Raw genomic sequence first — 11,529 nt, 5'->3', positions numbered from 1 at the left:
TCATCGCCGTTCTGGGGTCACCACCAGCCTGGGGTCACCACCATTTTGGGGACAAGCTGATCCTGGGGACACCAGCCTGGGGTCACCACCGTTCCGGGGTCACCACCATTCCGGGGTCACCACCAGCCTGGGGTCACCACCATTTTGGGGACAAGCTGATCCTGGGGACACCAGCCTGGGGTCACCACCGTTCCGGGGTCACCACCATTCCGGGGTCACCACCAGCCTGGGGTCACCACCATTTTGGGGACAAGCTGATCCTGGGGACACTATCCCAGGGTCATCGCCGTTCCGGGGTCACCACCAGCCTGGGGTCACCACCATTTTGGGGACAAGCTGATCCTGGGGACACCAGCCTGGGGTCACCACCGTTCCGGGGTCACCACCATTCCGGGGTCACCACCAGCCTGGGGTCACAGCCATTTTGGCGTGACCATGATCCTGGGGTCACCACCACCCTGGGAACACCACCATTCTGGGGTCACCACCATTTTAGGGTCACCACCGTCCTGGGGTTACCACCGTTTTGGGGACACACACACACCCCCCCCCCGTCCCGCCGAGCGCCGCAGCCCCTTGCGCCCCGCCCCCCCCGCGCCCCACGGCGCCCCCTGCCGGCACCCCGCGGCCCCGCCCCCTTCCGCCGCTCGTGGGGGGCGGGGCTTCCCGGGCCGTACCAAGCGCGGCGGGGCGAGGGGGGGTGACGCTCCTCGCCCGGTGCCGCGGCCCCACGGAGGTGTATGTGCATGTGCGTGTGGGGAGGGGTGGTCCGCCGGCGATCCTCTCCCCCGGGGCCCCGCCATGGTGCGCGCCGCCATCCCGGCGCGGCGCGGTCGGGGCGGGGCCGGTCGGGGCGGGGAGGCGGCGCCCCCCGCGGGTGGTGCGCGCCGGGGAGGTTTAAAGCGGGCGGCGGGGGGAGGCAGCGCCGGTGGGAGTCGGTGGCGGGGGATGGCGTGAGCCGCGGCCAGAGCCGGCGGAGGAGCGCGGAACGGGGCCGCGGGGGGGCCGCGCCCCGGCGCTTTGTGTGCCGGTCTCGGACAATAGGCGGCGGCGCCGGCACCCGCGGGAGCGGCGGGGAGCGAAGACCGGGACCGAGATTCGTGGGGGCTCTGCCCGCACCTTCCCCCGGGACCCCTCTGCCCCGGGCGGGGGGGTTGCGGGGAGGGGGCTCGGGGCGGGGTTTGCCTTGGGGGGGGTGCGGGCAGAGCCGCCCCCTGCCTGCACCCCCTGCCTGCCCCCCGCTCCTGACCGCCCCCCGCTCTCCCCGCTGCCCCCAGGCCCCCGTCGGGCAGGATGCGCGGGGGCTGCGCGGCGGTGGCGGCTGTGCCCTGGCTGGCCCTGCTGGCCCTGGCCCGGCAGCCCCCCGAGAAGCCGTCGGCCGCCCCCCTGCTCACCCGCCGGCCCTTCCTGGTGGCCTGGAACGTGCCCACCCAGGACTGCAAGCCCCGCTTCCACGTGTCCCTCGACTTCAGCATCTTCGACCTGCAAGCGTCCCCCAACGAGGGCTTCGTGGGGCAGAACATCACCATCTTCTACAAGGAGCGCCTGGGGCTCTACCCCTACTACAACAGCCAGCGCGTGGCCATCAACGGCGGCGTCCCCCAAAACAGCAGCCTGTCCGAGCACCTCGCCCGGCTCCAGGACGGCATCAGCAAGTACATCCGCTCGCCCACCAAGGAGGGGCTGGCCATCATCGACTGGGAGGAGTGGCGGCCCATCTGGGCTCGCAACTGGAAACCCAAGGACATCTACCGGGAGGTATCGCAGCAGCTGGTGTACCAGCGGCAGCCGACATACCAGCGGCAGCCCACCTGGTCCCGCGAGGAGGTGAACAAGCAGGCGGTGTTCGAGTTCGAGTCGGCCGCCCGGCAGTTCATGGTGCGCACGCTGCGTGTGGCCAAGAGCTTCCGACCCAAGCAGCTCTGGGGGTTCTACCTCTTCCCCGACTGCTACAACCATGACTACAGCAAGAACAAGGAGAGCTACACCGGGCAGTGCCCGGACGTGGAGAAGACGCGCAACGACCAGCTGGCGTGGCTCTGGAAGGAGAGCATGGCCCTCTACCCCTCCATCTACCTCGACCTGCTCCTGGCCTCCACCCCCAACAGCCGCAAGTTTGTGCGAGCGCGGGTGATGGAAGCCATGCGCATCTCGCAGCAGCACCATGATGGCTACTCTCTGCCCGTCTTTGTCTACACCCGGCCCACCTACATCCGCAAGCTGGACGTGCTCAGCCAGGTAGGGCTGTGCCACCAGGATGTCCTTGTCCCAAGCCCCGGGCACCTGGGCACTGGGGTCAGCAGAGGTGGTCCCTCTGCCCGTGTCCCATCTCACTCCCCTGGAGCGGGGTGGCTCTGGAGGCTGGTGTCCACCCTCACGGTGCTACCAGCACCTCGTGGTTTGGTGGGGTGGGGAGCAGCACCCTTTGGTGCGGGGCTGGCCCCATGACCAGGAGTTTTGCCCAGCCCTGCCTCTCTTCCTCCAAGGGGGGGGTCACGGTGTGGGTACCCCCAGCTCAGCCCCTCTGTAGGTGGGTGATGGGGTGCCTTGAACTACCCCCATTATGGGTGAGGTGTCTGGCAGCAGGACTCACACCAATGGTCACCATCAGCAGGGAAATACCTGGGAGGTGCTGCAGGACTCCTGGGTCCTGGTAGCCAGGACCCTGGGCTGTGTGAGCCCATAGTCCCTGTGCTGTGCTGGCTCAGCCCCCCGGGGAGGAGGAGGGCAGTGGTGGGGAGCCTTGTCCCCAAAGAGCTGGGACAGTCCCCTCTTCCCCGTGGCCTGGAGCAGAGATGGGGTCTTGCCTCCCTGACCCCACAGTGGGCTCTTTGGGGCACACTGTGCTGGGGGTGTGGGTGCTGTGTGGGGTCTGTGGGCACTAACTGGGCTCTGTCCCTGCAGCCGGACCTGATCTCCACCATTGGAGAGAGCGCGGCGCTGGGTGCAGCTGGGGCCATCTTCTGGGGCGACGCGGACTACACCAAAAACCGGGTAGGTTTGGAGTCAGCATGCTTTTGGGGAGGTAGATGATGGATGGAGAGTCAGTGGCTCCCGGAGGGGGACCAGTGGCTCAAGGCTGGGGTGTCCTGTCCATCTGGGGTGCTTCTCTCCCTGGGGTACCCCAACATGCCCCTGATCCCCCCCCTTTCCCCAGGACTCGTGCCAGATCATCAAGAACTACCTGGAGGGTGACCTGGGCCGTTACATTGTGAATGTCACGACGGCAGCGCAGCTTTGCAGCACGGTGCTGTGCCAGGGTCGGGGCCGCTGCCTGCGCCAGGACAGCACCGCCGATGTCTTCCTCCACCTCAATTCTACCAGCTTCCAGCTGCGGCACCGGGACGAGGACCACCCCCAGCACCCCCTCTTCTGGGCCGAGGGCCAGCTGTCCTCAGCTGACATCCTCTTCCTACGGACCCACTTCCACTGCCACTGCTACCAAGGTTGGCAGGGCAGCGGCTGCCAGGTGCCTGCTGGCCCCCGCAGCGATGCCCCTGACTCCCTGGCACCGCTGGGACTTGGGGTGCTGTTGCTGCTTGCAAGCTGGCACTAACCCCTCCCTGGACTGAGCTGGTCCCCCTGGCACCCCCTTTCTGTGGTGTTGGAGGGGACCTATTTAAGATATCCCTACCCTGCCTCTGAGGTAGCTCGTTTTGGGGGGCTGCCCTTCACGGCGGGGGGGAGGAAGAGCTGTGTGGTTGCCCCACCTCTGCCCTCCCTGCTGTGGGGCAGGTGCTCCCCATGGGGATGGGGATGGGGGGGTTGGGGTGGGGGTGGCCCTCCTCTCTTATAAGGAGAGGGATGGGGGCAAGGGGGGCATGGGGGCAGGGAGTGGGTGCTGTGTGGTGCTAAGCCCCTGTGCGCTGCCCCATACCAAAGTGCTTTACCTCGAATAAAGCTGGGCAGAGTGCGAGTGGGGTGTGGGCTGATTTGGGGATGGGACAGGGCGGGGGGAGCCGCAGTACAGGTCCCCTAGGACCTAACCCTTCTCCCAGGCATAGCCTCCCCAGGGTGGGGGCACCGGGGGGGGGGGGTGCGCTGCTCGGGGAGGGGTCGGAGCTTTCCCCGCGGTGCCGCTGCCGCGCCGGGTGGGAGCCGCGGGATGCGGCCGGGCCACCCACGTGGAGGCTGCCGCGGGACCGCCCCGGGCCCTCCTTGGCCACGCCTCTTGCCTTCAGACTCCACCCCCGGGCTGCCAGCGGGCCGCTCCCGGCGTGGCCACACCCCCCTCGGAGTGCCTCGGCCCCGCCTCCGGCCGGAGGCACGCGCTCGGCCCCGCCCCGCCGTGCGTGGGCGGTGGGCACGGCAGGATCGGGGCTCCGGGGACGGAGCCCCCCACCCCCCGACCGGGACCGGGACAGCGACAGCGGCGGGGGGACGCTGTCCTCTGCGCCGCGGCCGGGGGTGGGTACGGCCCTGCGGGGGCGGGGGACGCCCCTGTGCCACGAGTGTCCCCCAGCGGTGCCCTCGCGTGGGTCCCGTCGCCGTGCCACAGCGTCCCCGGCGCAGCCCGGCCGCGCCTTTGCCCGTGCCCTTTGCGGCCGCTCCCGGCTCTGCCCCGTCCTCGGGACGCCCGTGGACACGGCCCGGCCCCGTGGTGCCGGGACGATCGACCCCGCGTGGCACAGCACCCCTCGGCCGCCGTGCGTGTCCCTGGAAGGTGCCGTCCTGTGCCACGCGTGTCCGTGGACGGTGCCCTCCTGTGCCACCACTGTTCCCCGGGCTGCGTTCTGCCCGGTCCTGCCCCATGCCGTGGGCTTCCTCCCCGCAGTGCCCTTCTCCCGATGCTCCACACTTCCCCAGCAGCACCCGCCCGGCGCAGCCCATGTCCGTCACCGTGACCTTGGGCCCCCCCGCCCCCGTCCGTGTCTGTTTGTCTTTCCAGTCCAGCTCATCGCCGGCCCCATCACCGGGTGTTGACTCTGCGCATTCCTCCCCAGCCGGGCCCGCCGCCGCCAGTCCCTGGCACGCTGCTGTCCCTGCTCCGGGGACACCGTGCTGGGCTCCGGCTGCTGACAACTTTGGGGACTTCACGTGAGGAGGTGGGAGAGGTGACCCTGGGTGACTGGCACTGCTCGGGGACGGGGGTGTGGATTAATGCCAGCCCCAGCTTGGGCTGGGGATAAAAGCGTTGAGGTCTCAGCCTGTCTCAGCTCTCCCCAAGCAGCTCTGGCACCCATCCTGCGCCTGCCGGCACAATGGCATCGGGGTGGTCCTGCTGGGTCCTCCTGCTGCTCCTGCCCGCCCCGGCCCACGCTGGGGGGCCTGGCCCCGTCCTTGTCAACCGCCCCTTCGTCACCGTCTGGAACATCCCCACCGAGCGCTGTGCCAAGAAGTACAATGTCACCCTCAACCTGGAGATCTTCGACGTGTTGGCCAACGACCAGCAGTCCTTCATCGGGCAGGACATCACCCTCTTCTACAGCAAGGAGCTGGGGCTTCTCCCCTACTACACATCTGAGGGGGTGCCAGTGAACGGGGGGCTCCCCCAAAATGCCAGCCTGCAGGCCCACCTCTACCAGGCCACCCGGGACATCGAGGTCACCCTGCCCAGCCCTGCCTACGGCGGGCTGGCCGTCATCGACTGGGAGAAGTGGCGCCCGCTGTGGATCCGCAACTGGGCCTCCATGGACATCTACCAGCAGAAGTCGGAGGAGCTGGTGCGGCAGCAGCACCCGCAGTGGCCCCCCAAGCTGGTGAAGGAGACGGCCAAGCAGCAGTTTGAGCAGAGTGCCCGGAACTTCATGGAGCAGACCCTGTGGCTGGGCGAGACCCTCCGTCCCAACGGCTATTGGGGTTTCTACGGCTTCCCCGACTGCTACAACAACAACTTCGACAGCCTGCCCTACACCGGGATGTGCCCGGCAGTGGAGCAGCAGAGGAACAAGGAGCTGTGGTGGCTCTGGGAGAGCAGCCAGGCGCTCTACCCCAGCATCTACCTACCCCCCTCCTTCAACGGCACCAACAAGGCGCTCGCCTACGTCCGGCACCGCGTGGCCGAGGCTTTTGCCGTCCAGCGTGGCGTCCTTGATGGCGGCATTCCTGTCCTGCCCTACTCCCAGATCACCTTCGACCACACTGTCGACTTTCTCTCCCAGGTGATGGGCACATGGGGATGGTGGGCACCTCTCAGGCTGACGGGTTGATGCTGGGGAGTCTTTAGCTCTGCTGGGGCAGCGCAGGGGCTTTGGGCACCGCTGACTTCTCCTCTCCCCTCGGGTGCAGGAGGACCTGATGAACACCATCGGGGAGAGCGCGGCTCAGGGCGCTGCTGGCATCATCCTCTGGGGCAGCCTCAACGACAGCATGTCCAAGGTGAGTGCGGCGGGTGGCACCGTGCGGGGACCCCCTCTTCCCCGGCCGTGCAGGGCTGTGACACTGCTGTGTCATTGCAGGAGATGTGCCTGAGGCTGAAGGACTACGTGGACGGGCCCCTGGGCCACTACATCGTCAACGTGACGGCCAGCGCCGATCTGTGCAGCCAGAGCCTGTGCTCCGGCCAGGGCCGCTGCGTGCGTCAGGAGAACAAGCAGGGCTTCCTCCACCTCGATGCCTTCCGCTTCACGATCGACTTGCAAGCCGGCAAGCCCTGGCTGGTGGCCCAGAGCGTGGAGTCTGGTGACGACGTCTCCCGGCTGGCCGAGGAGTTCAGCTGCCAGTGCTATGACAAGTGGCAGGGACCCCGCTGCGACATCCAGGGCTTCGCTGAGTGACACCCCTCTCCCCCCCCCCCCGCCAGGGACACCAGGGTGGGCAAGGTGACGCCATCCTGTGCCCCAGCGCCCTCAGTGTGGGGTTGGGAACCCAAACACGAGGCTGCTAATAAAACCGGTAGGCACCCGCAACCATCTCATTGTCTTCTGCCGCGGCATCTTTTGGGGCAGGAGGGTCCCCCAGTGACACCGGTGGTGCCTCATGAAGCTGCCAAGGGCTATGCATCGGGCCAGGGGGTCTTGGAGTGTAACACTTCAAAGAAGCCAGAAAAAAAGAGGAACATTTATGGGAAAAGCTGCAGGACAGGACAAATGGGAAAGCTTTATTACTCCAACAGTTTATTACTCCAACAGTTTATTACTCCAACAGTTTATTACCAACTCTTCTAAGCTCTGTTTCTTACTAAATCTATTAAGCTCTATCTCTTAAGAACGCTATTAATTAGACACTGTTGACTTATTACCAACTCTTCTATGCTCTGTTTCTTACTAAATCTATTAAGCTCTATCTCCTAAGAACACTATTAATTAGACACCGTTGACTTGCTGACGACTCTCTGTGTTCTCTCTAGAATGTGCCGCGCTGGGGTCCAACGGCGCTGCCTGCATCTGCAGGGCTGGGGCTGCAGGTGCAGGTGGGGCAGTGGCGGACTCTGCGGCTTTGGCCATGGGGTGGCCTTGGCTTCAGCAGAGCTGAGGCTGCTGCCAGCATGGGCAGTGCAAGCCATGGAGCAGCGTGATGGAGGCCACGTGGGGTTTGGCTGCCTGGTGGTGTTAGGAAGAAGAAGGCCAGAGAGGTGAACCTCTCGATGCCTGCTGCTCTGTCAGGCTCTGGAAGCCTGGGACCAGCTGCCGGGGGAGATGGATGGGCGCTGCTGAGGCCGGGAGGTGCTTCAGCCCGTCGCTTGGTGGGTGCGATCATCACGGGTGGAGACGCCTGCGTGTCCCTTGCAGGCTGACCATCTGGGCTTCTGGAGGGGTGCCCTTCATCCACCTCTGGTGCATGCGGGGCTCTCCGTTTGAGGCCAACTCCCCTCTTGCACTTTTCCAGCAGGTGGGGATGCTCTCTGTTAAAGGCGGGGTTGTAGTAGTAGAGTATCTAAAAAAAAAGCAAAGGAGAAGAGTTAGTTGCCACCTTCCCAAGGCTGGAAAACCCCCAGCTACAAGAACTAAGACTTTGAGTTTCAGAAGACAAGCCTGGATACTGAAAGGGCCTTGGAGGGGTGTTTGAAAACTAAAGCTTAGGCTAAAATGTTATGTGATGGTTCTCTTCAGTCATCGCCACCCCTGGGTTTTTGCCACCGGGGAGCAGAGCGGTGTAGGATTTTTCAAAAGTGTAAGAACTAGTATCAAAAGCCAAATACCACTAGTTTTCAGCAACTGCAGTGTGGATATGAGCAAGCAGGTAATACTCTGATCTTTAGATGAATCTTCTTGGCATTCAGCAGGTGCCACAGGAAGGTTTAAGATTTGGTACAGCAAGACACATAGCAAAGACATTAAAAGAAATCAGGTTATGCTGAGTCTGTCCTTCCATTTAACGGGTTCAAACTCAGTGGATATAGCCCAACTGTATTTTATCTACACTTCTATGAGCCAGAAAGACTAACTCCAACCTTCCTGAAAAGGACCTGAGAAGGAAATTAAAAACAGACTGCTCGCTACCAACCCCATCACTTCTATTGTGAGGCCTGATTTGATGTGAAGGTCCTTCTCTTCCCCAAGACTATTGTGAGTGTTAGTTGATGTGCAGAGCAACTGCCGTACCTGGCTGTGAGCAGAAGCTGCGTCTTCTTCTGCCAGGAATTCAGGCAGGGAAGCAGATCTTTGGAAATCCCGTCGCACTTTGGTGAATCCATAGAGGTTGAGCTGTCGAAGGAAGCTCTTCATCTTCTGCGTGGCAAAAACCCGCAGAGGTCTTTCCCTGCCCAGCACCTCCTCTTCGAAGAGTTTTTCATTGATGGCCACATATTTTCCACCCTCACTCCACCAAATGGACCGAAACTCGTCGCTTTCCAGCATTTTCCAAAGCTTCTCTGGAAAGGAGAGGGATGAGAATTCATTGGCTTTGCCTGCTCCCTTGCTGGAAACAGGAGGGACTCGTTTGGCCTCGTGTCCATCACTGCCACGCTGGACATCCCGCTCCTCCTTTATCGCTCGTCCGGCAGCATCACGGGGTTCTCTTTCCCCCTGTCCTGGAGGGCCAGGAGAAGTCATGTCTGGCAGCTGGCCCATCTCGTCCAGAGCAGAGATGGATGGTGTTTCTGCATCAGGCAGCTCCCTTTTCACCTCTCTTGTCCCAGTGGGACCGAAGTTTCCCTCACTGGCCATCGCCCTGGACAGCCAGGCCTTCTCCTGCCAGTCAGCAAGCAAAGGCCACCTGGCGCTGGCTGGCTCTGAGTGCCAATGGAACATCCTGAGCTGTTGCTGTGACACCTGTGTTGCATAGTGGTGACATCACAGTGTGACATCTCGGTGATGCTTGACAGTGGTGCCCTGGCAGAAGGGAGCAGCCAGAGGAGAAATTGCTGAAGAGCACTTGTTGCTTTTCACTCCCAGAGCCACCAGTGGTGGGACTCCAGAGCCCAGAAGTCAATAAAACTGTGTTGAAGGGCTGCAGGCAGTGAGAGAACCGTGCTGTGTGCAGTTGCATCCAGGAGTGGGTCCGCAGGGAGGAGTGGGGAGGGCTGCAGCCTTGGGCATCCCAGTGCCCCATTTGGGAAGCTTTCCAGCTGGGCACCTCTGACAGCTGCAGAAATGTCCTTATGTGGTAGTCTTTGTTGTCTTGTCACTGGATGGTGACTGTAAGGAAACATCCTCCCAGCTGTCAAAGCCGCCTGAAGTTTGCATTCACCTAGACACCGAGAGCAGCAGCAAGTGTGTAGCCTCTGCCAGGCATGGGAGGAGGCAGCCCAAGACACAGGGAAAGCCTTGGGGAAAAGGAGGAGGATTCCTCCAGTCCTCCACTTTGTCTAGTGGCATTGCAATACAGAGCCAGAGCAGGACGACAGTTCTTTCTGAAGAGCGGAAAGAAAGAAGGGAGACTGCTCCGCAGGGACTTGCTATTTCTCTTCTCTCCTGGGGACAGGGTGGCTCCTGCCTGCTCCCTGGGCTAGTGCAATGCAGAAGCACTAAGTGTAACAGGTAGGAGATCTTGTATAGGTGACAAACTTGCATCAGGTTTGGCAACAAAACCCTATGACGATGAAAACATTTCCAAACATCCATTTTTAAGACGGTCTCTCCAGAGCAGAAATGCCCTGGTTAGAATAACTTGGGGTTGTGAGCCCCCCCCAGCACTTTTATGGAGTCCAGCAACATCCAGTTGTTTGATTTCTGCAGAGTTACTACAGCTTACTCATTCATTTATTTTTATTACATGAATAAGGATCTCAGAAGGTACCAGCGGAGACATGATTAGACCTTTGGATTCTGCAGTCTCAGCTTTCAGAAACATGTACTGGGTTATTACCAAGTTGTTTTGGGTTGGTGTGGTGGTGTTTAGTAGCAGGGGAGTGGGTTACAGGGGTGGCTCCTGTGAGAAGCTGCCAGAAGCTTCCCCAGCTCCACGTTGGACCCGTCTCTGGCCCAGGCCGACCCAGTCAGTGACGGTGGTAGCGCCTCTGGGAGAACAGATTTAAGGGGGGAAACCTGTAGTAAGTAGGGGATTGGAATGTGAGAGGAACCCCTCTGCAGACACCGAGGTCGGTGAAGAAGGAGGGGAGGAGGTGCGCCTGAGGAGGTGGATGCCCCCGCAGCCCGCGGTGAGGCGGCAGGCTGTCCCCCCAGCCCAGGAGGGGAGTGGGGGAGCAGAGGCCCACCCGCAGCCTGGGGAGAGAGGAGCCCACACCAGAGCAGGGGGATGCCCCCCAAGATGGCCGCCGCTCCATGGGAAAGCCCGCGCTGGAGCAGTCTGTGACTGAAGGAGTGCGGCCCATGGAAGGGACCCACACTGGAGCAGTTCGTGAAGAACTGCAGCCCGTGGGAAGGCCTCATGCTGGAGAAGTTCGTGGAGGACTGTCTCCAGTGGGAGGGACCCACGGTGGAGCAGGGGAAGAGTGTGAGGAGTCCTGCCCCTGAAGAGGAAGGAGCGGCAGAGATAATGTGTGTCAAGCTGACCCCAACCCCATCCCCTGTTCCCCTGCACCACCAGGGGGAGGAGGGAGAGAGAACCAGGAGTGGAGTTGAGGTGGGAAGGAGGGAGGGGTGGGGGGAAGGTGTTCTAAGGTTTGGTTTTACTTCTCAGTATCCTTGTTTTGATTTGATCGGTAGTAAATTAAATTGATTTTGTTTCTTCCCCAAGTTGAGCCTGTCTTTTGCCCGTGACCATAATTGGTGAGTGATCCCTCCCTGTCCTTGTCTTGACCCGTGAGCTTTTCTTTACATTTTCTCCTCCTCATCCCACTGTGGGGTGCAGGGGGAGTGATAGAGAGGCTGCATGGTGCATTGCTGCCGGCTGGGCTTAAACCACGACACGCGTTCTTTGCCAAGCCGGTGGCCCCTGAAAAAAATTAGTCATAATTGGATTTTGACACGGAAGGAAGTGTTTAATCTAATTCTTATAGAGATATCTTGGTAAATGTTGGAAACAATATTATCTTAGTATTTTTTGTATGTGGAATGTGATGTAACTTAATGAATGCTCAAATGCGCTCCTCCCAAGCTACAGAGAATCTGGTATTTGCCATGTATTAAATGCTGAAATTGAAAGCAAAGTTCACCTTGTTATTCACACAAAGAAAATGACTGTGAATGTCAAGTCCTTTTTATGCCTGGAAGGTATCACAAATGTGCACTTGGAGCTTTTAGTCAT

The 11,529-nt window shown here is 61.5% G+C and overlaps 3 protein-coding genes across 4 annotated transcripts; 2 read left to right on the top strand and 1 right to left on the bottom strand.

Moving 5' to 3' along the window:
- Window positions 1-925: 925 nt before the first annotated feature.
- HYAL2 (hyaluronidase 2) lies at window positions 926-3,916 on the top strand. The gene is made up of 3 exons (XM_069812468.1): window positions 926-2,238; window positions 2,905-2,994; window positions 3,158-3,916. The coding sequence occupies exons 1-3, from the start codon at window positions 1,294-1,296 to the stop codon at window positions 3,554-3,556; spliced, it is 1,434 nt and encodes a 477-aa protein (XP_069668569.1). The 5' UTR covers window positions 926-1,293; the 3' UTR covers window positions 3,557-3,916.
- Window positions 3,917-4,913: 997 nt separating this feature from the next.
- On the top strand, window positions 4,914-6,848 carry HYAL1 (hyaluronidase 1). Of its 2 annotated transcripts, XM_069812480.1 has the most exons (4): window positions 4,914-5,045; window positions 5,171-6,101; window positions 6,229-6,318; window positions 6,399-6,848. In XM_069812480.1, exons 2-4 carry the CDS (start codon window positions 5,202-5,204, stop codon window positions 6,714-6,716), a joined length of 1,308 nt encoding a protein of 435 aa, XP_069668581.1. In that variant the 5' UTR covers window positions 4,914-5,045; window positions 5,171-5,201; the 3' UTR covers window positions 6,717-6,848. The 2 variants fall into 2 exon arrangements, with proteins under 2 accessions (XP_069668581.1, XP_069668580.1); XM_069812479.1 differs by lacking the exon at window positions 4,914-5,045 and having other exon boundaries at window positions 5,058-6,101.
- Window positions 6,849-7,075: 227 nt separating this feature from the next.
- LOC138690923 (heat shock transcription factor, Y-linked-like) lies at window positions 7,076-9,672 on the bottom strand. The gene is made up of 2 exons (XM_069812481.1): window positions 8,484-9,672; window positions 7,076-7,815 (listed from the first exon to the last, which is right to left on the bottom strand). Exons 1-2 carry the CDS (start codon window positions 9,129-9,131, stop codon window positions 7,285-7,287), a joined length of 1,179 nt encoding a protein of 392 aa, XP_069668582.1. The 5' UTR covers window positions 9,132-9,672; the 3' UTR covers window positions 7,076-7,284.
- Window positions 9,673-11,529: the final 1,857 nt, after the last annotated feature.

This window comes from Haliaeetus albicilla, chromosome 24, assembly GCF_947461875.1.
Source record: "Haliaeetus albicilla chromosome 24, bHalAlb1.1, whole genome shotgun sequence".
Lineage (NCBI taxonomy): Eukaryota > Metazoa > Chordata > Aves > Accipitriformes > Accipitridae > Haliaeetus > Haliaeetus albicilla.
This window is presented reverse-complemented; position numbering and strand designations above follow the sequence as displayed.

Excerpts from the sequence above, each read along its gene's own strand:
- LOC138690923 (XM_069812481.1), bottom strand. The coding sequence starts at position 9,131 with ATGTTCCATTGGCACTCAGAGCCAGCCAGCGCCAGGTGGCCTTTGCTT. Across the intron at positions 7,816-8,483 it reads CAGCTTCTGCTCACAGCCAG|ATACTCTACTACTACAACCC; the intron begins GTACGGCAGTTG and ends CTTTTTTTTTAG.
- HYAL1 (XM_069812480.1), top strand. The coding sequence starts at position 5,202 with ATGGCATCGGGGTGGTCCTGCTGGGTCCTCCTGCTGCTCCTGCCCGCC. Across the intron at positions 6,102-6,228 it reads CTGTCGACTTTCTCTCCCAG|GAGGACCTGATGAACACCAT; the intron begins GTGATGGGCACA and ends CCTCGGGTGCAG. Across the intron at positions 6,319-6,398 it reads TCAACGACAGCATGTCCAAG|GAGATGTGCCTGAGGCTGAA; the intron begins GTGAGTGCGGCG and ends GTGTCATTGCAG.
- HYAL2 (XM_069812468.1), top strand. The coding sequence starts at position 1,294 with ATGCGCGGGGGCTGCGCGGCGGTGGCGGCTGTGCCCTGGCTGGCCCTG. Across the intron at positions 2,239-2,904 it reads AGCTGGACGTGCTCAGCCAG|CCGGACCTGATCTCCACCAT; the intron begins GTAGGGCTGTGC and ends CTGTCCCTGCAG. Across the intron at positions 2,995-3,157 it reads CGGACTACACCAAAAACCGG|GACTCGTGCCAGATCATCAA; the intron begins GTAGGTTTGGAG and ends CCCTTTCCCCAG.